We start from the raw sequence: 27,696 nt of genomic DNA on the forward strand, positions 1-27,696 counted from the left end.
TGCAACTTTCATAGTTGCATGCCTGTTTGAAAACATGTCCCACCATCTCATTGAGAAATAGGTGACCCCAAATCTTCCCTGCATCGTCGCTGGAGGGGAGTGACGTGCATGCATATGACATTCACCAGAGTGTGTGGAGTTGCCTGACTTTATCTCCAGATTTTGGAAGCAACAACCCTCTTTTCTGCTATTGCCCCACACTGGTATGGAAGTGAGGATGGAGCCTGGGTGTTCCTTTTGGGAAAGAGGTGCCCAGGTCTTGATTCGTTACTCATAGAATAGTTATTCTCAGTCTTCTGTGGAAACAGGTCAGTGAAAGTGAAGGGGACGGTGTGCACGTCAACATCCACAAATTTGTGAGGAGAGAAAAGCGAGAGTTTTTCTGCTCCTTTGGGACTGGCGACCACCTCAGCCTGACATCTATATTGTTCATATTGTTTTAAATGCTGTTTGTTTGTCTGCACCCCCCCCCCATCTATTATTCTTCAATGGAATCTAAGCTGCTAGGAATATTCTTACTACCATTTTCAATTCTGGAACTTGAGAAAGATTACAGCTTCCAATTTTTTGCCTCACAAAAAAACCAATAAGCAATGGCATCACCTTCACTGATTCAGAGTGAGTTCTTCATGGATCATAAAAAAAGCTTGTCTAGGAGGTATCATCTCATGGATCTTGAAATGCCTGCTTCTCTACTGACATGTCTGTTCTTGTGGCATCTGTCTCTCATCATAAATCCACAAGTGAGCTGTATTTCGTAATAATCACTTTTGAATCAGATTGGAAGGATTGATTTTCCTTTCCGGTAGAAAATGAATGACTGAATTTGAGAGTCCTATGTTCTCAAAAGTAGCAGCAGGTCTAAATGGAACTTCAGATTTAACCAATGACACAGAGCTAATTTATTTCATAGAAAAGAGCTGAAATAGGATAGATCATGACAATTTCGGTTTTCTAAGTGATTTTGGAAAGCCTCAAGTCATTTGGAAAAGACGTAACTATTTTCAGGTGGTGACTTCTCACCCTGCCCACATGTAAATTTAGAAAACTCTGGATTTGTAGTTTATTTATCCAGAAGTGGCATCTTAAGAACAAATAAAAAGCCTCATTTTTTTTTTTTAAGTTCAAAATGGTAAAAAGAGTAAGAAGGAGAAAGTCAGGAAAATCCCGTCTCTCTCGTGTATTTTAACCTCTTTGATTTTCTACTGGGAGCAAATTCACGCTATGAGCTTTGGTTTCATTTAATTCAGTGCCTGCCCCGTGCACTTGCAAGAACGGGCTTCTCCCAGGATTCCATTCTGATGGGCTTGGGGGCCAGAGCCCCGGCTGTGTGTTCCTTTGCTGGGGAGGTGGGATGAGAAATTGTTTATCCTCCCTTTCCTTTCACTCTTAAAGCCAGTGCCCTGAGAGGAGTTTGCAGTCAGTACATCCCACTCTATCACAGCCTTGCCTTTTTATGGCCATATTCTCTGTGAATGAAAAAAGAGAAAATACAAGTGTTTAGCTTGTCAGAGCCAGTTCACTGGATTATCCACACAAAACGTTTTCTATTAGAGGAGGAACAGGGCGGCGAGGGGGTGTTCCACAGACTGGCCATTCTACAAACGCCTGTGCCCGGGGCGTGGGGCCGGCTCTGGGAAGGGAATCCCCTGGAGTGGGTGGGGTATGGTGGCAGCAAGGTGTGCTTAGAATTTATTTGCACCAGTCAAAAGCTTACACTCTACCTTTGCTCTTTGTAACAAGGACATAAGCTCAATCTTTTCCAACTTTCTGTCCCCAGGAGCACTTCATTACTGATTGTTCACTGAATGTGGCCAATCAGGAAGCCACATGCAAAAAAAGTATGAGAGAAAGCTGCCTCCTATGGCCTATGGCCGCCTTCAAAACAGGGAAACACAGACGGGAGAAAATGGTTTTACTCACGACTGCAAGACCCATAGCACTAAAGCTGGAGCATGGCCTTATAGACTGTCAATTTCATGCTTCTTACAGCCTCTTGGATTTAGATTTTTTTCTTTTTCTTTTTTTAAATGGTGCAAAGAAGTTTATTTTTTATTTCATTTATTTATATTAGTTGGAGGCTAATTACTTTACAATATTGTAGTGGGTTTTGCCATATATTGACATGAATCAGCCATGGATTTACATGTGTTCCCCATCCCGATCCCCCCTCCCTAGACTTGTTTCTTATTTGTAGGCATCTCTGCCTTGTGCATGCTCAGACTTCCAAACCAGCCGAATCTTCCTTCTTTTCTTTCTCTCTCCTTTTTTTTTCTCTCCTTCCACCCTTCCTTCCTTTCTCCCTTTCTTTCTCTTCCCTTCCTCTCTCCCTCCCTCCCTTCCTTTCCTTTTCTCTTTTTTTTTTTTTAATGCAGCACTATGATGGTGAGAGGTAAGTTCAGCAGTGAAATTAACATTCATGTCAAATGGAAAATAGAATCACAGTTACCTCAAGCTCAGATGCCTGTTTAGAATTTCTTCTCATGAAGAAAACCAAAGGCTTTATTTTCCTGTATTGCGAGTGCCGGAAAATTTCTCAAAGGTCAAATTTCTTTGCCTAAACAATTGTATAGTAGCATTCTGCCTGCATTATGTCACTGTGATTTTTAAGGTCAGTACTAGAATTGTAAATGCCTGATATTTTTACCCCAAGACACCTTGAAATCATGTTTATTTTCTTTCACAGACAGCCTCTGCCTATGGAGCTCTTGTCTCATGTATACCTGTTGTGTCTGCTTTTCTTTTTACCTAGGCCTTCTGCCTTATCTAGTAGCCCCACGTATTCTGACCTGCCCTTCATCAGGATCTCCCCACATCGGAACCCTGCTGCAGCTTCCGAGTCCCCCTTCAGCCCCCCGCATCCCTACATCAACCCCTACATGGACTACATCCGGTCCCTGCACAGTAGCCCATCGCTCTCCATGATCTCGGCCGCTCGTGGGCTGAGCCCCACAGATGGTGAGTTTCAGACCAGCCTCTCCTGCTTCCACACGTCCTGGGACGTGGTAAAGAGGCGCTGATGCGTTTGTGTCCTGTGTGCCAGGGGCTGTGCTAATGCTGTGATTGCATGCTCTTATTTCAGCGTTAGGACACCTCCATCAGGGTAAGGATACAATCTCCATTTTAAGATGAGGATTTGGCAGAGGGGCCAAGTAACTTGCAACCTGGTTCCTTCGCTAGTAAATGGCAGAGGTGGAACTCAAGAGCCAGAATGCTGTGACGCCCAAATCCTCTTATTCACTACTCTGTTTTGTGGCTCTGTTTAGACTGGCCCTATGGCCATTCCTGTATTGTACTTGTGCAACCAGCACATTTTGCTCACCTTCTGAGGAACACTTTTCTCTTCAGGTCTGAAGGGCGCATGTATACAGATGTGTCCATTGGAGCAGCACTTTTCAAACTCCACTGTGCATATACATCAGCTGGGGATGGTGATAAAATATGCTTCCTGGTGGGATGGGTCTGGGGGGCTGAGGTTCTGCACTTCTGAGATGCCCCCAGGTCGTTTCAGTGCTGCGGGTCTAGGGACCACATTCTGAATAGCGAGATCTTAGAGAACATGATGTCCTAGCCCTGTTGTATATGCCCCCTGTCCTTGACCATGCCACACGAACACTGCAAGAGGGATGTAGTGGGATAAGAAACAACCTTTGACTTTAATTCTCTTATACAGGATGCTCATTTTCAGCTCCCAAGGACCAGATTCCTGTTGTTCTGTGAGCCTCCCAATTAATTATTGTCACCCGACTTTTAAATTGGAGCTGTTCATTCCACAACTGTCCATGATTAAAATGCTCCTCTGGGGCCTACTGTGTCGCACAGGGAACTCCGCTCAATACTCTGTAATGGCCTATATGCAAAAAGGATCTAAAACAGAGTGGAAATATGTATATGTATAAGAGATTCACTTTGCTGTACATCCACAACTACCCCAGCATTATAAATCAGCTATACCCCAAAACAAACAAACACAAATTTTTAACGTCCCTTTGGTTCAGAGAGCACATTTCCCACTTCAGAGCACGTATACAAACTCACCTGTCTACCGTTGCTGGAATCTGTGTTAAGGCTCAGGATGGCTTAGGCTGGACTGGTGACAAGCAGAGAACTGTGAGCTCTCTGCAGCAAACCACAAATCGCTGGTGCTTGTGCAGACGCCCATGTGTTCTGGCTCACCCAGCAGTGTTTGCCCCGGCACAGCCCATTTCTCCATGCAGACACTTCCCAGGGCTGGTTGTGCGTGGTGGGAATAGTAGGTGGAAGCAGCCTGAAATTTCTCAGTGAATATTCACCCAGTCATACTTCCAGGAGTGGCTGGGCTCCAGCAACAGCTGCTGACTCACTTTTTTTTCCCCTCGGATTCAATGCAGTGGATATACTTGTATAGTACCCAAGGAAGAAGTTTTACCATTTGGACAAGATGCACACTTTAAAAATAAAACTGTAAAAGAGTGATATCGGAGTTTCTTCTGCTTTGGATTTGGTTTTCCAGTGGGAAAAATGGAGAGTCACCTTCATAGAATACTTGGGACTCCTCCATGAAAGTGACTCTCAAGAAGAGAGGGAGAGAAGGGTCGACAGGTCAGCTGACAATGGGCTTGGAATGATGCCTGACGTCTGGAAATTTAGTGGGGCCACTGAAGGCAGTACCTCTAGTTAAAGCATCTTATCATCTGCTTTTCATAGTATTTGACGATGAGTATGGATAAAACATTTTTGATTAGTTCTGCATTTTTCGTCCTGCCTCACTGGAAGCCAATTAATACCCAAGGTCAAGTCACTCATATTTGTCTCTTGCAGTCCATGATTTTTGTATATATCTATCTTTATGATGTATGAAAAGTATGAAATATAAAGAAGAATAAATAAAAGATAATATAAGATGTAGAAAAGAATATTTAAAAAAGGATGAAATAATACCATTTATAGCAGCATGTTTGGAGAAGGAAATGGCAACCCACTCTAAGAACTCCAAGTGTTCTTGCCTGGAGAATCCCAGGGACAAGGGAGCCTGGTGGGCTGCCATCTCTGGGGTCGCACAGAGTCGGACACGACTGAAGCGACGTAGCAGCAGCAGCAGCAGCATGCTGGACCTAGAGATGATCCACTAATTGAAGTTAGTCAGACAGAGAAAGACAAATACATCACTTATAAGTGGACTATAAAAAAAATGATACATATTAACTTATTTACAGGCTTCCCAGGTGGCACAGTGGTAAAAATTCTGCTCGCCATTGCAGAAGATGGTAGAGATGCAAGTTCAATCCCTGGGCTGGGAAGATCCCCTGGAGGAGGAAATGGCAACCCAACCCACTCTAGTATTCTTGCCTGAAAAATTCCATAGACAGAGCAACCTGGTGGGCTACAGTCCATGGGGTTGCAGAGTCAGATGAGATTGAGTACACACGCATGCACACACACACACAACTTATTTACAAAACAGAAATAGACTCATAGACTTAGAAAACAAACATATGGTTTGGGAAAGAGGGAATGAGGGATAAATAAGGAATTTGTTGTTAATAGATACACACTACTATACGTAAAATAGATAAACAATGTACTGTCTAGTACAGAGAATTATTAATATATTTTATATATTATAATACATATACTAGAAAAGAATATAAAAAATATATATGTATATGTATAACTGAATCACTTTACTATATATCTGAAACTAATATAACATTGTAAATCAACTATACTTCAGTAAATAAAAAGCACTTGAACACAAATATGAAGCATACGTAGACCTGTTGCTAGAATGCCAGTGTTTCTACATTTTAATGATAAAACTAGCTTTTATTGATCTAATGTTATGTGCTAAGCACTTTCCATGCACCATCGCCCTCACTCCTCCCAGCACCTTCCTGAAGAGGTGGAACTGGGATTTGCATCTAGATCTCAGTGCCTCTGGAGCCCACCCTCAGAACTGCTATAGTATCCTGCAGCTTCGGCACATAAGTTGTCCGGTGGAAACCGATCATTATCCGCCTCTTACAGAGCTGACGCTTGCCAGTAAATTGCTCCAGATTGATAGGTATATTTCTTGATTTTGAAATGAAAAAAAAAAAGAACTTTAAAATTATGGAACACAAAATTGCAGCTTACCACCCAGCCATGTATTATTAAATTCGGGCTGTGCTGCCGTTTCCACTCATGGCGCTGGGTTCTCCAGCTACCAAGAGCTGACTCAGACCCTCTTGCCAGAAAGCTTAGGGAAGTATTTTAAATATGTCGGGAAGGTCATTGTAGTTATCTAAGTTGTCTACTACTGTAAGAAATGTGAAAAAAAAAATGTGAACATACAATGATTTGATATAGTCAGTCAGTTCAGTCCCACAGTCATGTCCAACTCTTTGAGACCCCATGGACTGCAGCACACCAGGCTTCCCTGTCCATCACCAACTCCCGGAGCTTGCTCAAATTCATGTCCATCGAGTTGGTGATGCCATCCAATCATCTCATCCTCTGTCATCCTGTTCTCCTCCTGCCTTCAATCTTTCCCAGCATCAGGGTCTTTTCAAATGAGTCAATTCTCATCAGGTGGCCAAAGTATTGGAGTTTCAGCTTCAGCACCAGTCCTTCCAATGAATATTCAGGACTGATTTCCTTTAGGATGGACACGTTGGATCTCCTTGATGTCCAAGGGACTCTCAAGAGTCTTCTCCAACACCACAGTTCAAAAGCATCAATTCTTCGATGCTCAGCTTTTTTTATAGTCTAACTCTCACACCCATACATGACTACTGGAAAAACCAGAGCTTTGACTAGAAGGACCTTTGTTGGCAAAGTAATGTCTCTGCTTATTAATATGCTGTCTAGATTGGTTGTAGCATTTCTTCCAAAGAGCAAGCATCTTTAAATTTCATGGTTGTAGTCACCATCCTCTGCAGTGATTTTGAAAGTGAAGCCACTCAGTCGTGTCCAACTCTTTGTGACCTCATGGACTGTAGCCTACCAGGTTCCTCCATCCATGTGGTCTTCCAGGCAAGAGTACTGGAGTGGGTTGCCATTTCCTTCTCCAAGTGATTTTGACGCCCAAGAAAATCGTGTGTCACTGTTTCCATTTGATATGAGACACTTTTATCTTGGGGAGCAAACAGAGGGATGAGTGTGCAGATACGTGCACATATATGAATTTAATCATTGTTTATTGGAATCTAGATGCTTTACGATGTTGTGTTAGCTTCTTCTGCACAACAAAGTGGACCAGCTATATGTATACATATATCCCTTCTTTTTTGGATTTCCTTCCCATTTAGGTCACCACAGAGCACTTAGTAGAGTTCCCTGTGCTATACACGGGTTCTCATTAATTATCTATTTTATAGGTAGTAGTGTATATATGCCAGTCTTAGTGATTTCTTGAAACTAACCTCAAAAGTTTTATCTTGTACTTGATTTTTTTTCTGTGCTTTTTCTTCAGTTTTATTTTCTAATCAGTGATATCTGGGAAACTTCAGTGAAAGCACAGTTTGAGTTAAAGAAGTTTTCCTAGAGCAAACCATGAAAGGAATGGCTCTGTGGGCTGCGTGACACATGGATTTTGGGGTATCTCAAGAAAAGCTTCTTGTTGACCTTCTTCCAACTGGTAACCATGCTTTTCTTGTCTCCTCTTCCATCCAGCCCCCCATGCCGGAGTCAGCCCAGCAGAATACTATCATCAGATGGCCCTGTTAGCTGGCCAGCGAAGTCCCTATGCAGACATCATTCCTTCTGCTGCCACCACCGGCGCAGGGGCCATCCACATGGAGTATCTTCACGCCATGGATAGTAAGTGGCAGGGCTGCCTCGGTAGCCCCGGGCATGGTCAGGCTAATGCATGAAAGGGAGAGGAAGGTACTAAGATGAGTTGATTACCTAACTTTCCAAAGCAGAGAAGGAGGAGGCACCACCAATATTTGGGGCTCTGGTTCCCTTGGTTTTCCAGGAAGCTCCCACAGACTTGGCCATCCTGAAACTTGCCAATTAGCTCAGCTTATGTCAATGAACTCAGAGATGCAGGCAGTTATAATTTGGCAGATACACAAAAACACTAGTTGGCTCTGATTGTCTTGGTAGCAGAATAAGGGAATGTGTTTGATTAGATGAACGTCCTTTTGACCAGTCAGTTCTTGATTTTATAGATTTTATGCTTTAAAAATTAATTTAAAAAAAGAGACCTATAGTTGATTTCATGTTTTTCATGGATTTATTTTTTCTTATTTTCCTTCTGTTTTCTTTTTTAAAAAATGGTATTTTAAGAGACTCTAGGTCTTATTTACTTAATTTATTTTTGGCTACACTGAGTTCATTGCTTTGTGCAGGCTTTCTCTAGTTGTTGCAAACAGGGGCTACTCTTTGTTATTGTGTACGCTTCTGTGTTTTCTTTATGTTAAAAAATTCTGTCTCACTGAGACCTCTTATATAGGAAACAAAAATCATTTCCACATCAGAAAGGGCTACTGTTAGTACCTAGCAGTGGAAGAAAATGGGATCATTGGATGCACTTTAAATGACTTACTTTTAGACCCCTCAAGGCTCATGATGAGTCCTTAGTGTCACTTCTCTAGACTAGAGGTATAGATGAGAACCTGTGATTATTGTTTCTCAGAACATCTAAGAGTTTTTATCCTTTAGGTTCACATCCATTTACTAGGCGCCAGGAAGTGAAGCCAAAGTATCATCTGAGGTATACATAATAAAACCCTTTGAATACGAAGATAATATGAGTTTGAGCAGGACATATGCTGAAGACTTTGTTTGTTTTTTCTAGTAGCAGTGATTAATTTGTGCTTCTCTATCTAGAGGCTGTTTGGATTCTTCTGTGACGATGAGTGGACCTTGGACCACTCTCCAGCAGTGGTTAACAGTTCAGCTCTCAGATTTACAATAGACAGAAGATGATTGGTCCACACAGTGTAAAACCTACAGCTCTAGTCCCCTTAATGGCATGAAGTAACTTAGCTGGGTTAAATAGGAACACTGCTTGGGTGGGTTTCCAATGGGGAGTTCATTACCTCACCCAAAGTGAGAGAAATGTGTTACATCTTCCGCAGGGATTTTGTGGTTCTGCTTTGTAGAAGAAAGAGTTTCCATTGCAGATTCATCATGACCACATTTCAATTAGGGGTTGTTGGAAAAAAAAAAAAGAAGTTGAGTGTTATTATGCAAATCAGTTATTTAAAAATCTGCAAATAAAGAATTAAAATAAGAGAGACTCCTTGGAAGGTCAACCCATATTACCTTCTCTATTTGATGAGAATGTGTTTAGTCAGGCAATGGCGGTTTTTATCTAAATAAAGGATGAAGCTACCCTTTTACTTAGTAAAAACTAATTAAAGGCATTTTAATTTGCCAGAGTATATGGTAAATTGATTGTCATTAAGTAGGAATTTAGATATCCTATTATTCATCACATAAAAAGAAACCTCCTTTTTCTTTGTCAGAATCTTTCATTAGAATAGAGAAACAAAACAATTAACAGAGAGCCAGTGCGGGAAATCGGTGTTGGAACAATGAGACGGCTCAGGCTCATACTTAGGAGGAAGCAGGGTGGTCAGTGGAGACCTGGGCCACTTCTCTTTCAGCTGCTTTGAAACCCTCACCTTGTAGTTCAGCTGTTCCCTTCAACAGAGGATCCCAAATCACTGTCCTAAACGCCGACGACTTTCTTTGCTTGGTTGCTAGGGGGTTGGGAAGAGCATAATAATGGGTTGGAAAGCATTTAAAAACTACTGTATCCCTGCCCTCTGAAGTAGTTGAAATAGCATTTAACTTAGCAGAACATAAAGAGAATGTTCTTCTGTTTTATTTTTTTAAAAACCATTTTATTTATTTAAGTGTCTGTGCCGAATCTTAGTTGCATCATGGCATGCGGTATTTTCTTTTTAGTTGTATCATGCAGGATCTTTAGTTGCCTCATGCAAGCTCTTAGTTGCAGTATGTGGGATCTAGTTCCCTGACAAGGGATCAAACCCAGGCCCCTTGCATTGGGAGCATGGAGTCTTGGTCACTGGACTCCCAGAGAAGTCCCCTGTTCTTACGTATTAAATATAAAACCTACGAGATGTTTTTCAAGGGAGAAGCGAAATGAGGTTAAATTTCTACATTGGCTCTGCAGTAGCGAGAGCAGAGCCAGCCTGGCATCCAGTGGGTCACTCTACTCCACGGTAACAAATCTTCAGGGCTCATCGGTTGGCGGAAAAGCAGCAGTAAACTGGACTCAGATGAGCACCTGACTTTTAAATGTGCCAACACTGGGCTTACCAGGGTTTCAGCCAGCTTCGGGATAGAGTTCTCCTGTGTTGGGCGTTAGAATGAACAAGCCTGTTTTATGGCTCTGATTCCATCTTTTGGGATTCTAGTGACTTTTAAAGATAGGAGAGCAAGTAATCCCTGTAGGGGATATCCTAGAGAAATCCTAAATGCTCCTGAAAACCACATAGTTTATATGGTGGAAACTGACTTAAGTAAGTGTCCATCCTGGAGGGGAAAACAGAGGAGATGGACCAACCAGGCCCTAGGGAACCACGAGCTTCCATGAAAAGCCTTGGGCTCTGTCTTTGGATGATGTGAGGAGATATAGGCCCCAGTGTTTCATAGCATCAGATGACCTCCTCATCTAGTTAGTGATTTAAATCAGGGCATCAGCTCTGTCTGGAATGTCCTGCTACTTCTGATACTCTGCCAGGGATCATCGAGTCTCATTGAGAATGGTTACTGTCAAGGATGATATGGAAGTTGACCGGAAGTCTGGTTTGTCCTTGGAGTCCTTTGGAAGTGGAATGCATTTCCTCATTGAAAAACTTCTTTGATGAGATTATCCTCTCATAGTGAGTAAATATGAAACATTTATGTGTAAAGCTGATGTCATAATAAAAGATGCTGGTTTAGGCAATAAAAGCTGTGAACACAGTGGGACTGCTGCTGTTGTATTCACAGGGCCTAAATCAGGTGGGTCATGAAACTTCTAAGTGAAGAAATTCAATTTTCAATGTGCCTGAAAGAAGGATTTGAGTAGGGACCACATTTGTCATTCAAATTGGTTTACCAGTTTTATATTCATGGATGGTACGAAGTTCCAGTTTATGATTTATTTTTTATTAGCTATAAAGTATGTCTATTTATCTCTATAATAATATCTGTAAGTCTTTCATAGTCATCTATTGCATTTCATTAAATTATCTTAAATCATTTGGGATTGTTATCTTGTGTCAAAGTTCACCTCTGATGAAGAAAATATTCCCAATTAGTTTTCTATAGACCAGGTACCCAGACATTTTTCTATAAAGAAGTCTTACCCTCTACAACCATTTTCTGTGTACCCCCAAATTGCCATGTCCCTGTCAGCAGATGTACCCATTCTTTGAAATAGAAACCCTCCTTTCTTTTTCAAAAGTAATTATATTTGATTTGCCTCTTACCTAGTAGGATTATATTCTCATTCTGTCATTAAACTTAGTTTGCTCACTCTGTAATGTAAATGTGACCTTAGAAAAGGCAAGAGTAGGCCTGTGGGCCACATTTATAGTTATGCTCTGAAATCTAGATCTCTAACATCTACCAAATTGCAGGCAAATGGGCATTTAATTTTTAACTCTCTGTGTAACAAGCATTGTATTAAGTTGGCAGGCATTTAAGTATGAGTTACTAACCTCTAGAACAGAACTTCATCAGTGGAATCTTCTTGAAGTCTCAAAACTTTAATAAATGCATAGAATTAATTGATTGATTGATCCATTTAATAACCAGAGAATTAAAATTGACTCATGTTATCTTATTATAATGCTTGGAGGGTCCCTCCCAACCTGCCCTTGGAAAACGGGTAAACAAACCACAGTCCCAAGCTTTTAAATGTTTCTTGGGACTTAGGCTGTTAGATAACGGGGAATTTAAGGCAGGGTCCTTCAGTTTTGGCACTACTAGGACTAGATGCTTCTTCATGATGGGAGCCTGCCCTGAGCATCCCTGGGTGTGCAGTAGCTTCCCTACCCTCTCGATGTTTTTAGCACCCCCTGAGTTGTGATAACCCGAATATCTCCAGATGTTGTCACATGTCCCCTGGGGGCAAAATCTATTCCCACCCCTCCGACGAGAACCATTAATTTAGGATAATGTATTTATCAGGTTTTTCAGTAAAGCCATAAATAGTCCGTGATCAGATAGCTACAGAAATCATGGGGAAATGAAGGCATAACTAAGCTGGATTTTTTTAATCTTAGGATACTTTAATTCATTTTTCCCCTTTGGCTCATTGCTTTAAAGCCACGCGTGTTGGGAGTGGGGAGGATGGGTGCGCTGTGACTGTGGGAACCACTGTCTTTGTCGCTTGTGGTGAATTAATGATGAGAATATCTAAGCAGCCGTCAGATTCATAAATCAGTGGAAATGAGAGGGATAACACATAAAAGTCTTTCCCTTTTGTTTAGCAATTTATCATTTTGCCTGCACATTAATAAACAGAGCTCCCCTGAGGTAAGTCCCTGGAAGATAAATATTTCTCCCTAATTCCCTCAATTGTAGCCAGTAGATCACAAGCGGGAAGAGAAAGGTACTTGTCACCACTGGTCGCTGGCTTCTTATCCTCCAGTTCTTCCATACGGAGTAACAGGAATAGATAACAGGTACCAAGTCCAGCCACAGGTAATCAGATTCTGTTTTGTTTATATAACAGGCACCAGATTCCCCAGCCCTAGGCTGTCAGCCCGGCCGAGCCGAAAACGTACACTGTCCATATCGCCACTCTCCGATCATAGCTTTGACCTTCAGACCATGATAAGGACATCTCCCAACTCCTTGGTCACGATTCTCAATAATTCCCGCAGCAGCTCTTCAGCAAGTGGCTCCTACGGCCACTTATCTGCAAGTGCAATCAGGTATGTATTTTCCCTAAATCCATGATGCGTTTCTCTAATAAAACATCACTGCTTGCCTGCACCTGCGTCTGCGGTACTGACTGCCTGCAAGGTAGAATTACAGCAGGAGACTGGGACTGACCTGAGATGGGGATGCAGGTTAAATTTCACTACAGTGGGTTCCAGAGCCAATTACTGTGCCGAAAAGACTTTTTTTGCAGATGTTAGTTAGCAGCCCTTAAAGAGAAATAATAGTTCTTTGGGAATGAAGAAATCCACTCCATAGAGACAGTGAGAATGGGGATCTTTTTTCCCCTTACTCGTTATAGTTCCCGAGAGGAAAAACTGACTTCATACCTGGTTTGGGGACAATTGCAAAGACAGGACAGAAATCAAAAGACCAGATGTGAGTCTTGTCTCACAGGGGAAAGGTGTCTTTTGGGAGGAAGAAAGAAAAAGGGGCAGCAGGGTGGGTTTTTTTGACCGTGTTGAGCAGCGTGTGGGACCTTAGTTCCCCAGACAGTGATTGAACCTGTGCCCCCTGCATTGGGAGCTCAGAGTCTTAGCCACTGCACCACCAGGGAAGTCCTGTCAGCAGGGTTTTTAGTCTAAAGGAATTGATGCGACTTCCATGATGGATATACATATTAGGAAAACTCTTTAACAGTCCAGAAAAAAAAATGTTGGCAATAGTCACATACAATATATACTGGAAATGATGAATACCATTATTTTTTCTGTAAGTTTCCATTACAGTTTTAATTCTTTGCTAGTTCAGTTATCAGCAATCTCCTCTGGCAGGCACATTCAGTTCAGTTCAGTTGCTGTTGTGTTTGACTCTTTGTGATGCCATGGACTGCAGCATACCAGGCTTCCCTATTCATCACCAGCTCCCAAAGCTTGCCGAAACTCATGTCCATTGAGTCGGGATGCCATCCAACCATCTCATCCTCTGTCATCCCCTTCTCCTGCCTTCAATCTTTTCCAGCATCAGGGTCTTTTCATTGAGTCAGTTCTTCGCATCAGGTGACCGAAGTGTTGGAGTTTCAGCTTCAACATCAAGCGTTCAAATATTATAAATCTCCATTTTGATATGATGTCATTTTTCTGCTGCATCTGTTCTTTTAACATGGTCAAGAAAGTATGGAAACATAGAACAGAATAAATAACTGTTTACATAATAGACTTGTGGTGCTGGAGAAGACTCCTGAGAGTCTCTTGAACAGCACAGAGATCCAACCAGTCATTCCTAAAAGAAATCAACCCTGAATATTCATTGGAAGGATTGATGCTGAAGCTGAAGTTGCGATGTTTCTGTCACCTGATGCAAAGAGATGACTCACTGGAAAAGACCCTCATGCTGGGAAAGATTGAAGGCAGGAGGAGAAGGGGACAATAGAGGATGAGATGGTTGGATAGCATCACTGACTTATACGGGCATGAGTTTGAGCAAATTCTGGGAAATAGTGAAGGACAGGGAAGCCTGACAGGGAAGTGCTGCAGTCCATCGGGTTGCAAAGAGTCTGACTTGACTTAGCGACTGTATAAAAACAACAACATGATAGAAATTGGTACCTACAGAGGGGTCCTGGGGTAGTTTCAGTATTAGCTGATGTAGTCTTAAGGTACGCTTTAAAGTCAGGCAGAACTGTAGTCAGATTCCAGCTTTGCCATCAGCTGTGCAAACCATACTCGCCTATCGGCTCGGAAGTTCAGTCTTCACATTTGTAAACTACAGACAGGATTCCCGCTATAGAGGAAAGGGGTAGCTTTTATTAAAGCTGGTGTGGATGGGCAGTACCCGAATGTAGATCCCTACCCATGGGCAGAACCTCAGGAGAACCGGCCTTGAGGATCCATCCAGAAGATGAGCCGCCAGGGCCTGGCCATGCTATGCTGTGATCACCCCAGTCTGGCTCTGAGGAGTGTGCCCATCTCCAACCATGGCCTGGCTGCCCTGCACCCCTGGAAAATTTCCCTGGGATCATAGATTGCCACTGACCATATCTCAGTCTGCTGAAATCATATCATTATTATGTGGCTTGCCTAGAACTCATAGCATCAAAGTGGTGGAAATGGGGCACACAGTGAAATTCACAGGAGTGATATTTATTTCTTCATTTGAGTCTTCATTTCGTCTTTGTTTTTCTTCCCTTGTGCTCTCTGTCCAGCTACTGTGACTTTATAAGGCCTCTAAAGGACTTAGATTAGAAAACGGTGCCAGATGGTCGTGATGCTGTCTGTCTTTAATTTGTACCCCAGCATCTTCACCAGCTTCTTAGTCTCCCCTTCTCCAGATAATTTAATATCAGCCCTTAAGAAACTGCCAGTATCTTGACTTGGAATGGTCGTTGTCCCCTGCCTCCAAGGAGCTACAACAGACCTGATTATTCTCATTGGAGCTGGAAGCAGAGACCCTGATTCAGTTCCCAAGAGACCTGTTTGCAGTCAAATGGCTATGGCCATCAGGCTCTCAGGTCACCCTTGCCTTCGGCTCCTCACCAGTCCCTCTTCACTCTTGCAGCCTGACCTCTCGTTCTTCAATTCACAGCCACTGTGTGTTAGGATAAGGCATAGCTTTAGATGCATGTAAAGTAATACAGATAACCCAAGATGAGGTCGCCTTGCTGTAACAATACAGTTATTAGAAGAATTACGATTGGCACCACCTGCCAGGCTTTTAGCTGGAATAACATTAGTGCTTCGCTAGCCCTGTTCCAAGTTTCACTTTGCGAAATCTGAAGACTGACTGGAGGACTCCTCAGTAAGTGGGAGGACCGGTGGATGACAGGAAAGGAAGCCTCATGAAGAAATCTACACAGGGTAACTTTCTCAAGAGGGAAAGATGCAGAAGCGAAGGTGAACTTAGAATGCATCTCATCTCTGCTTTGTACCCAGGGGCTTGGTTGGTGTGAAATGCTCTCACTGATTTCATCTCATGGCAGTTCTGGAAAGCATAGTGTTACTCTTGTTTTACGCATAAGCACAGAGGGTCTTTGTGAGAGGACCCACCGTCCAATCACTTGCTTTTTAATTTGTACCAGACACATTTGACTTTTACATTTGACTTTTTCATGTTTTCTAATCTTAATCTCCTTCTCATGTGGACAGTGCATGTAGTAATGGTGTCAGTTCAGTTTCTAAAGATATTTTTCAATGTGTGAAGACACACATTCAGTTTTTTAAAAAGTGTCCTTCACACGCATGTTCCAGTTCCAATGTTCTTCTCCAAGAGGCTGATAATAGCATTGACCACTGTTTAAAATTCCCGTTGACTTGCTTATCTGGTAGTTTGCTATCTGTCTCCCTCACTAGGACACAAAGGCCAAAGGGTCTAGGACTGTGATACCTTGTTCATGGCCACGCTCCCCACACCATTGCATCTGTGCCCAGTCACCTTGATAGCACTCCACAGATGTTTCTGGAGTGAATAAATGAAGGAGCTCTTTAATGAGCCATTAGAATTCTAATCACCCTCCTTATTAAAAGGAACTTTCTGTGCGGTGGATGAATGATTTTTGTTGTCAGAAAGTTATAGTCTGTATGATTAGTAATGTATCCATAAGTTGATAGATATATAGAAATGCAGAGGGATGAATACAAAATAAAGGGCTAAAAAAGCAAATGTCCATCTTCAGTTTGTATTTGGTTCTTGCATGCATGCCTGCTAAGTCGCTTTAGTTGTGTCTGACTCTTTGCGACCCTATGGACTGTAGCCCACCAGGCTCCTCTGTCCATGGGATTCTCCAGGCAAGAATACTGGAGTAGGTTGCCATGCCCTCCTCCAGGGGATCTTCCCCACCCAGGGATCAAACTCCTGTCTCTTATGTCTCCTGGATTGGCAGGCAGTTTCTTTACAGTGGTGGCACCTGGGAAGCCCATTTGGTTCTTATGTTGATGTATTTACTTAATAATTTAGACTGCTGTAAAAATTCCATATAGACCACATATTTATTCATAAAAACCCATTTACATGTTAAGAAATGGTTCTTGATTATGTCTGACTTATTAAAACATATTGTCCAAATGTACATCACAAGTATTTTTTATATCATAACTAAGACAATCATTAAAAAAAATAACTCTATGCACTTGGAAAGGATGTGGTGAAATATTGTCTCAAGAAGTTTTAAATTCACCATCACCCTGAGAAATGCCATCTAAGATTTGATGAATCACATTTATCCAGTACAGTCTGTATCCTCTGTATGGTGAAGGCCAGTGTTTATCCAGTTAATAGTGTTAAATTAGAAATAGTTTGACCTCTGCTAATACCTTCCCCTAGAAATAGAACTCTCATTAGAGGAAAGATTGTTTCAACTGACTCTCATCTTCCATCTTCTAGGAAACCTAAATGAAATGAAGAAGGGAGTAATCCATTCATTTCTAACCCACCAGTTAACAGCTTTCTCACTTTGGGTGTAATGGCAAAAATGAAGACGGCTTTGTATCCTTAGTAGTTTCAGGTCCGGCTCAGCTCGGACAGACATCTCGGTGAAAATGAGAGTTGAGGGCCCAGAAGTGCAGCCTCACAAATCAGTGTGTGTTTTCTGTGGCCAGTGCTGACCAGCTCTGCCTGGTGACCAGAGAACCGAAGCATCACCCCGCTGGCGGCCCCTGGAGTAAGGATGCAGTTGGCAGGTCCAGTGCATTTCCTGAGCAGAGTAGGAACCAGTTCAGCTTTCACAGCAGCTTGACGCTGCTTTGTTACCTGCTATGAGTCAGCTCATTTGTGTCAGAGAAACAACTCGAAATGACTTGGGTGGGAAACATTGAAGAACAGATGAATGAATCCAGAGCCAAATAACCAAAGTCCTTAAAACTCTCTGATTGCATCTTCTAAGAATTATGAAACAAGCTTCTCTTCCCCCAGAATCAGTGAAAATAATAAATCCTGACTGAAAAGGATACTTTTCATTTATTCCCAGATGTGACCATTGGTTTTAGGTAGTACTTCATTTAATCTACTGCTCACTTATTCCGCGAATATTTTACTGCAATTTCAACTGTGTGCTGGTCGCTGAGGCCTGAGGGCTGCATGGATGAATGAGAGACACGATCCCTGTCCTCATGGAACTCATGGAAGGGAAAGGCCTCCAGTCAGATATGAAGTTAGGATGTTCGGAGACTTAGCAGCAGCCTAGGTAGCAGATGAGGCAAAGCACAAGGTTGGAGGTGGGCAGGACCAGGTGGTGTACAGTCGTGGACTGCTGATCCAAGGACCATAGGAAGGCTTCGGGCCCCAGGGAGGGTGTGTTGTTTAAGAGACCAGGGAGCTCTGGGAAGTTTGTGGACTGAATCAAAGGCACTTAGCTACTTACTTGGCCAAACCTGCCGGGTCTAACTGTGGATCTCCTTTTCTGTTTCCCTTCTTTCTTTCTTAAAAATCCTCCAGTGGGACACATGACTAAAGGGATTGGTAGGAAATGCTATTTATAATAGGAATATAATCATGTCTGGTAATGCTTTTAAAAAATCGATGATGTTCTTCTAACTATGTCTGCATGACTGGTCGGTTACATGATTTGAGTTGTTGTTGTTGTGCTTGTGTTCAGTCATGTCTGACTCTTTGTGACCATTTACCACTAACTTCGTGGTAAATGAAGTTAATTTACCATGTTAGTTTCAAGTATACAGCAAACTGATTCAGTTATATAGATGTGAGTGTGTGAGTGTGTGTGCGTGTGTGTGTGCGTGCGCACGTGCGTATGTATTCTTTTTCAGATATTTTTCCATTATGGATTATTATAAGATATTGAGTATAGGTCACTGTGCTATATATTAAGTACTTGCTGTTTATCCATTTTATATATAGAAGTGTGCATATATTAATCCCAAGCCTTCTAATTTATTCCTTCCAGCCCTGCTATCCTCTTTGGTAACCATAACTTTGTTTCCTGTGTCTAGGAGTCTGTTTCTATTTTTGTAAATAAGTTCACTTGTGTGTTTTTAGATTCCACATTTAAAAGATATCATGATATTTGTCTTTCTCTATCTGCCTTACTTCACTTAGCACGATCATCTCTAGGTCCATCCATGTTGCTGCAAATGGCATTATTTCACTCTTTTATGGCTGAGGAATATTCCATTGTGTATATATACCACATCTTTATCCATTCCTCTGTCAATGGGCATTTAGACTGCAGCATGAAGTTTCTTAATCCCAGTGCCCAACCTGAAGAAATGCATTATAAAAGCATCACATGTGTTTCTTCTAAGTGTCTTTTAAAAATTCATATCTGAACAGAACTGACCAAGTAGGGCAGTTGAAAAAATTTGTTTATAGGTTGGTAGCATTGATTTAACTTTAAAAAATATTTCTTAAGAATCTATAGCTGCCACATATTCATCACTCCTCCTCACTTTGGGTAAGAGAGGGTGCCTTTGTGACTTGGGCTTTCCCGTGACCACCCGCGTCAGGACCCCGCAGTGGTTCTCACATCAACCTCAGGCCAGTCCAGCTCCATGCTGAGTTCTCCAGGTCAGGGAGGTGTTCTGGAGATGAACCTGGAAACTGATGATGAGCCTTTCTGTTGAAGCCAATGTAGATAAAATGCGTGGAGTATTAGTGACTCTGTCCCAGGCAACCCCCTTCACCCTGACCCCACATTAACACAAAGGACGCATGGTATGGAGACTCAGTGGAAGGAGATGTTCCATGCAGCTCTAAGGAAAACCTATGTTTTTTTTAGGGAATGGGGTAGATGCCATGTGGACTCAAGTCATTAAACAGTAAGATAGAAACTTTGACCTGTAAGCATGACATGACTGGGTGATCCAACCTCTTGCCATCTTTCTTATAGTTCCAGGTTTTTAAAATTCACTTTTACTTAGAAACATTTCTTTTAAATATTGTAATCAGCTCTATTTACACTCCTAGCATAAAAGACTACAGCAGGATACATCCCCTAGTGTGTGTTAATCACTCAGTCGTGTCTGACTCTTTGTGACCCCATGGACTATAGCCCACCAGGCTCCTCTGCCCATGAAATTCTCTAGGCAAGAATACTGGAGTGGGTTGCCATTCCCTTCTCCAGGGGATTGTCCTGACCCAGAGATCGAATCCGGGTTTCCTGCATTGCAGGCAGATTCTTTACCATCTGAACCACTCAGCTTTGTTCATTGTACTATTATTAATTTATCCAGTCCATCCCCTATCCTCTTCAGTTCAGTTGTCACTCAGTCGTGTCTGGCTCTTTGCAACCCATGGACTGCAGCACGCCAGACTTCCCTGTCCATCACCAACTCCTGGAGCTTGCTCAAACTCGAGTTGGTGATGCCATCCAGCCATCTCATCCTCTGTTGTCCCCTTCTCCTCCCACCTTCAATCTTTCCCAGCATCAGGGTCTTTTTCAGTTAGTCAGTTTTTCCTATCAGGTGGCCAAATTATTGGAGCTTCAGCTCAGCATCAGTCCTTCGAATGAATATTCAGGACGGATTTCCTTTAGGATTGATGGATTTGATCTCCTTGTGGTCCAAGGGCCTCTCAAGAGTGTTCTCCAACACCACAGTTCAAAAGCATCAATTCTTCGGCATTCAGCTTTCTTTATAGTCCAACTCTCACATTCAAACATGACTACTGGAAAAACCAGAGCTTTGAGTAGACAGATCTTTATCAGCAAATAATGTCTCTGCTTTTTAATATGCTGTCTAGGTTGGTCATAGTTTTTCTTCCAAGGAGCAAGTGCCTTTTAATTTCATGGCTGCAGTCACCATCTGCAGTGATTTTGGAGTCCCCAAAATAAAGTCTGTCACTGTTTCCATTGTTTCCCCATCTATTTGCCCTAAAGTGATGGGACTGGATGCCATGATCTTAATTTTTTCATCCTCCACTATATGTAGAGTTCCTGAAGTGTTTCTAAAATACATTATGGATTTGTCTCAAATGCTATTTTATTATTATAATTTTAAAAATTATTTGTTATTTATTTTACAGTAGGTCCTTGTTGGTTATTTGTTTTAAATATAGCAATATGTACATGTCAGTCCTAAACTTGCATGCCTTTTTAACTGGTTTTAATATATTTGACTTGAATATTAATGACTTTGAAATACCTGTATGTATAGTAGGGTTGAGTACACCTTAACGAATGATATTCTACAATATGAACTTTTAGTGTCTCGCACTTATATGTCATTTCTATAATTTATTATGAATTTACAGATAGGTCAGAGGAGTTCTGTACAAATGTTGACTCATATCACTTTCTTGGTGTGAAAAGAAAAATATTTTTTGTGAAAGTCAAGCATGTGTATGCATTTCAAAGTTATATGTATCAATTATAATTAATATGTAACTTTCCAGTTACAAATAATTATTTTATTCTTTGGATATATAAAGGGGGTCTGTGAAAAGTACTCAGCGGAAACTTATTGAATTAGTGAATAAGGGAGTGGATTTTATGGTATTTATTTATTAAAAATGTTTAAAATTGAAGGGTAGTTGATTTACAGTGTTGTGTTAATTACTGCTGTACTGCAAACTGATTCAGTTATTCAGTTACATACATTAATATTTATTTTAGTTGCTTAGCATCTTTTCTTTCTACTTAGACCCCAGATTCCAGCCAGACTGGCCACCGTTGTTGAAACTCTGAGGCAAAAGAGTTCCAGATAAGGGAGAGATTTCTGGGCTATTTACTGTGATATTAAGAGGAGACCCAGTTTGCAAAATTTGACCCCACTTTGTGAAAGAATATTGACAAAACCTTACTTCTGATTTGTGATGGAGAATAAATGCATCAAAACTTTCTTAGTGATTCAGATTTTGGGAATTTTAATGTTAAAGTTTTGGAAAATAGTGGTTCCCACTGAGACAATAATTTGCTGATCACTTTTAATGCAGAGCAGAGTTAAAACTTTTAGCTCAGTTGGTTAGTTCCTTTAGTTCAGTTAAAAGAACTGAACTTTAGCTCAGCTCAGAGCAAAGACTTAAAGGAAAACTGAGTCAGTAGTTATCGTGATTTAGAATTCTGTCCCCCAGTCACTGCCTGCAGTGGCGTGAGTGCTTCCTCTCAGGTATTATATAAAACAAAATCTTCCAGAACCATTATCGGTTTTGATGGGTAGAAATTATGTTTGGTGAATGAAGACACCACACAATGATAAGGGATCAAAAATTCACATTTTTCTCAATTCCTTCTCTTGAGAAAACTACAGGGCAAATGAACATTAATTAATTTATTCTAACTTTTTTTTCCTTTTCTAACTTTTTAAAAATTTTGCTGGATATAGTTGATTTATAATGTGTGTTAGCTACAGGTGTACAGTATAGTGATTCAGTTATACATATATACATATTCGTTTGTTTTCAGATTCTTTTTCCCATAAAGGTTATTACAGAATATTCTAATTGTTGTCCTAGAAAAGTGTTTCTCAGAGTGTCTCTCTGGAAGCTCCTGCAAATATTGCCACTAACCATACCTGAGGTGGGACTTTTGAAACACACATTCACGTATTAACAATTCCAGGGAATCTGGGGGCTGTACTCCTCAGACTTTATGACCTTGACACTTTCTTTTCCTCCATAACACTTACTTTTGGGTTGTTATCTCAGAAGGACTGTGAGTATGTTAGCGCATTGTTTGGGAGGATCTAGGCCATCTGACACTTTCTACAGATCTTATTGACTGATATAAATTAACAGTTGTAAGTCACATTCTTATAAAAATGTTTGTGTGTTTTTAATTATTCCATCTTTCATGTAGTCATTTAGAAAAGAATTGAATGCTATTATGAATTTTTAAATTACACTTATTAAATGTTGAGTGAAGAAAATTTAAAATTCAGAACATAAACTTAATTGCTCTTCAACTGATCCATTGGAAAGAGCAGGGTGAGCAGAAATGTAAAGGTCACATAGCTCAGGTGGACCAAGGACTGTGTCCTTCTTGAAACAAGACAGAGAAATGTATAAAACATTTCAACAATGTCAGTACTTCATATTTCTAGGAAATTATGGAACAAAATATGAACTGTTTAGCAAGCTTTATTTTCAGGGTTTCTAAAAATGGAATTTGTTGTTGTTATTTAGTCAGTAAGTTGTGTCCACCTCTTTTGCGACCCCATGAACTGTAGCCTGCTAAGCTCCTCTGTCCGTGGGATTTTCCAGGCAAGAACACTGGAGTGGGTTGCCATTTCCTCTTCCAGGGGATTCTCCCAACCCAGAAATTGAACCTGGGTTTCCTCTGCATCTCCTGCATTGCAGGCAGATTGTTTTACCACTGAACTTTACTTTTCAAAAACAATTTCAACCTCTGTAATCAGCAGCATGTCCTCGAATACTGAAATTCTACAGAGAGGCACAGATCTAGTTACTAGCTTTGCACTGTTTGATAAACGTCAAATTGCTTTTCTTTGAAGTGACTGTTCTGAGGGGGGTGGGCAGAATAATGGGCCCCCATAAATGCCACATCTTACTCCCTGGAATCTGTAAGTGTATTATCTTATACAGCAAAAGGAATTATGTGGCTGTGATTCAGTTAAAGATTTTAGGAAGAAGGGATGATTGTGTACCACGCAGGTGGCCCAATATAACCACAGGGGTCCTTATAAGAGAGAGGCGGGATGGTGTCAGAGTTAAGGTAGTCACAGGAGGTTGGAGTGAGGTGAGGCCACGAGCTGAGGATGCAGGCAGTCTCTAGAAGCAGGAAGAGGCCAGGTGCCCAGAGACTCCAGAGGAATGCAGTACTGCCCACCCATTCGAGGATTCTGACCTCTGGAGCTATAAGAGAGCAGTGTTGTTGTTTGGTCGCTAAGTCATGTCTGACTGACTCTTTGTGACCCCATGGACTGTAGCACTCCAGGCTCCCCCGTCTTTCACTGTCTCCCAGAGTTTTCTCAGATTCATATCCATTGAGTCAGTAATGCTATCTAATCATCACATCTTCTGTCGCCCTTTTCTCCTTTTTCCTTCAGTCTTTCCCAGCATTAGGATCCTTTCCAGTGAGTTGGCTCTTCACATCACAAACTATTGGAGCTTCAGCTTCAGCATCAGTCCTTCCAGTGAATATTCAGGGTTGATTTCTTTTAGGATTGACTGGTTTGATCTCCTTGCAGTCCAAGGCACTCTCAAGAGTCTTCTCTGTACCACAATTCAAAAGCATCAATTCTTTGGTGCTCAGCCTTTCTTATGGTCCAACTCTCACATCCATACATGACTACTTGAAAAACCATGACTTTGACTATACAGACCTTTGTTGGCAAAGTGATGTCTCTGCTTTTTAATATCCTGTCTAGGTTTGTCATAGCTTTCCTTCCAAGGAGCAAGTGTCTTTTAATTTCATGGCTGCAGTCACTGTCCACAGTCTTTTTGGAGCCCAACAAAAGAAAATCTGACTTTTTCCACTTTTTCCCCATTTATTTGCCGTGAAGTGATGGGACCAATTGCCATGATCTTAGTTTTCTCAGTGTTGAATATTAGCTCAGCGTTTTCACTCTCCTCTTTCACCCTCACAAAGAGGCTCTTTAGTTCATCTTCACTTTCTGCCATTAGTGTGGTATCATCTGCATATCTGAGGTGGTTGATGTTTCTTCCAGCAATCTTGATTGTATCTTGTATTTCTCAAGAGAGCAAGTATATTTTGTTTTAAAACAACTAAACTTGTGGTGATGTGTTGTAATGGCAACTCATACCTTGAGAGAGTGGTTCCATCACTCATCAACTCATCTTGAGGGGCTGCCCTGTTCCTGGCAGTGTTCTGGGCACCAGGGGGTAGTGAAGAACAAGACAGGCCAGGGCCCAGCTCCCCCAAACCTAACATTTGGAGGGAGGGAGAAAATGTGTTTTCAGAGAGCCTTGTCCTGCAGTGAAAACACAGCTGTCAAACAGGAGTGCATGATGCCATGAGGAGCTGTGGAGGGGGCTGGTTTAGATGGGGCCTTGGCCTCAGGAGGCCTCAGTGTCTGAGGAGGTGACATTTAAGCTGGAGTCTGAGTGACCAAGTGCGATCAGCCATGCTGGCCTCTGGAAGGACACAGGAGTACGGGGATATAGAGCTTAGGATGACTGCTCACTTGGCATCAGAGAACGGGGGTGGTGGCCCTGGTCCCCGGCCCCCTCCCACTGGTGGGAAGTCCTCAGAGGTTCTTTACATGCTCTTGGGAGGATGGTGATGTTTTTTGTTCTGCTTGACATTACATGCAGCACCCAGTCATCCCTCATCCTCTGCTGCTTCTTTATACAACTGCAGGGACAACCTCGCAGGCTGTTCTAAAACCGAGAGGCAACTGGGCTCTCGAATTCATTCACTGATGCTGCTACAGAGCCAAAAACATCCACTTCTGTCATCAAATCCTACACAGGCTTTGTAATCCTGAGCAAGTGGCCTTCCTCCCAGGAGCTGACTGCAGTGCCTGCTCTTGTGGGGTGATGCGAGGTCTCTACCTGTGTCTGCTATCACCCAGCTCTTTGCACATAGAGGAGAGAATGTATCTGTTGCTGACTTCTTGTGAATAAGTAGGGACCACTAAAATTTGGTGGTCCGGGACGTCTCTGGCAGTCCAGTGGTGAAAACTCCACGCTTCCAATGCAGGGGGCACAGTTTTGATCCCTGGTTGGAGAACTAAGATCCCACATGCCTCAAAGTACTGCTAAAAGATAAAATAAATTTAAAATTTCAAAAAAATTAAAATTCGCTGGCCCCTTCTGTATGTTCTTATATCCCTTAGAATCTAAAAGTTGACATGGATTTTGGCCAGTGTTTATTCCTGTTCTGTGGTTTGAACAGTGAAAATGCAGCCCCAAAAGGGACAAAACCCACATGGGTTGAAAGGTCTTGCAGCCCTTCCTACATCTGCTGAGGTCAGAGACTTCGCACCTGGGGACAGGGTGCTGCAGCACCAATGCTGGCCCTGCCTTTTTTCTTCTACAGCTTTTTAAAAGTACAAATGGACCTATCCTATCTGGCTATTAACAGTTGTAAATTGCATTATATACACAACTGATGGCATTTCCTGCCTTGTGAAAGGCAGGAAAGACTGCCTCTAACAGTCTTGACTATTAATTGGGTCCTGACTTTTTGAGCTCCCCAATATTCGGCCCCCTGCAATTAGAGGTGTACGTGACCCAAGGGGCCCCCTTACTAAGCCTACCTGATCATTCAGGCTCGTGAAACTCAGAAAAGGTGCATGGAGTTTTGGGCAGAGTCCATATCACATAGTAAATATGTAGGTAATGGGATCTTTTAGTTTTTCTTTGTTTTTTTAATGAACAGAATAAGGTAGTTACACTTAGGAATACCCATTCACCAAAAGAAAGGGGGGGGATGGGAGGGTTAAATCATTGTGTTTTTTGATGAATGGCTTGTACACCGAAAAATAAATTGGACAAACTGGCATAGAGCTCAGTGAACATGAAATCAGCTATTAGAAGAAAGCTTGTGAACAAATTCTGAGGCAGATATGCATCTTTTGATTAATGCCCTATCAATCATCCACACAGCTACCTTTGCTAAGTCTTGGTGTAATCATTCATGGTTGCTTTCGGAAATACTGGCAGAAACTATAGCGCTGCAAAAGCGGAATATTATTACTGATCTTTCCCTAACTTACTGTGAACAATGACTGTTTTCACCAGGTTTCTGCTCTCCTTTATTAAAGAAATACAATACAGAATGAAAGGAGGGTTCCTCCAAGCCCCGTGAAATTCTCCTAGGGTATTCTTAATGATATTCAGTCTTAAATGGGCAAGCTATTGTAATGCAAGTTTCTCTGTAGAAATAATAGTAATGTAATCCCATTGAAACTGCCTTTTATGGATTGTAGTCAAATGGGCAAAATGTGGAGTCACACTAATGAAGTGAGTATATCTTCAGCATTATTACTTAAAGTTGTTGAAATGGTTTGAATTTTGTTATTGTAATTATTATATTCTCAGTTAATGCGCTTAGCGGCAATAGTAATTAACCCACCAGATTGGAAAATTTTCATGAATTCTACCTTTGACTTTGCAAGAAACCTTGATTCTTTCTGGATCTTACACAGTAGGATAGAGAAAAGATCTATGTATGTATATATTTTCCCACTGAGTATTTTTTTTTTTAAGGAAGAAATTTTCACGAATGCATTTACAGCGTTTTGTGCTTTTTTTTAAAGTCATCGGCAAATTCCTCAAGAGCACTTCATTCTCTTAAGAGGACTGGATTCCTAACTATGCTGGTGCAGAAAACAATCTGGCACTGCCTACTCGTCCAGAAATCTTAAGGTCATAGTGTGGCTTCCTCAGAACTTCCGGTAGCCTGGGAAATACTCGGGCATAATGAAGTGGTGACAGGTATTAGCATGTATAATGGACGTTAATAGACATTGAGTGCTCTTTAGCTGGAAGAGGGAGCGATGCTTTCCCATTGGAATATTGCTCCATCGAAGCTCATTGATCACCGATTTCAGCCGGGAGAGGTTAATCCATCAGCTTCTGTAACCAGACGGCACTGATGGAAATTCTTTAGGTGGCATTCTGGATGAACCAAGCTTTCCATCTTTACAAACAAATGAGTGATATGACAAGCATGGTGTTCAAAACACATTTAACCAATTGATTTTCTTTCCTCTTGTAATAAGATCTGGAGACATATGAAAGTGTGCAGGGTGAGCTGAGATGAAAAGAATTGCTGCCTGCATGGGGACTTACAGGATGAGGAGCCGATCAAAGTCCTATAAAGCATGTAGTCACCCATTCTCTTTGTTATATAAAGTTTGTTATTGCAATAAATAGCTGTTATTGAGCCGATGCCTTTTGCTTCTGTTGTACAGAATCTTAGGGCTGCGTATCTGTGCACATACCCACGTGTGTCCCTTCTAAGCCATTGCCTTTCTCTAGGAAGTTTTGAGATGTTGGTCAGTCATTGTTTTTACT

General features: G+C 41.7%; 1 protein-coding gene across 9 annotated transcripts in view; it reads left to right on the forward strand.

The window, feature by feature from the left end:
- Nucleotides 1–27,696, forward strand: part of GLI3 (GLI family zinc finger 3) — a 305,459-nt gene that overhangs the window by 201,165 nt on the left and 76,598 nt on the right. For all 9 annotated transcript variants that reach the window (XM_043872222.1, XM_043872221.1, XM_043872220.1 and 6 more), the window contains 3 exons: nucleotides 2,753–2,958; nucleotides 7,633–7,779; nucleotides 12,662–12,863. In XM_043872222.1, coding sequence (XP_043728157.1) covers nucleotides 2,753–2,958; nucleotides 7,633–7,779; nucleotides 12,662–12,863 — 555 coding nt within the window. The remainder of the gene's footprint in view (nucleotides 1–2,752; nucleotides 2,959–7,632; nucleotides 7,780–12,661; nucleotides 12,864–27,696) is intronic.

This window comes from Cervus elaphus, chromosome 18 (genome assembly GCF_910594005.1).
Source record: "Cervus elaphus chromosome 18, mCerEla1.1, whole genome shotgun sequence".
In the NCBI taxonomy this organism is placed as follows: domain Eukaryota; kingdom Metazoa; phylum Chordata; class Mammalia; order Artiodactyla; family Cervidae; genus Cervus; species Cervus elaphus.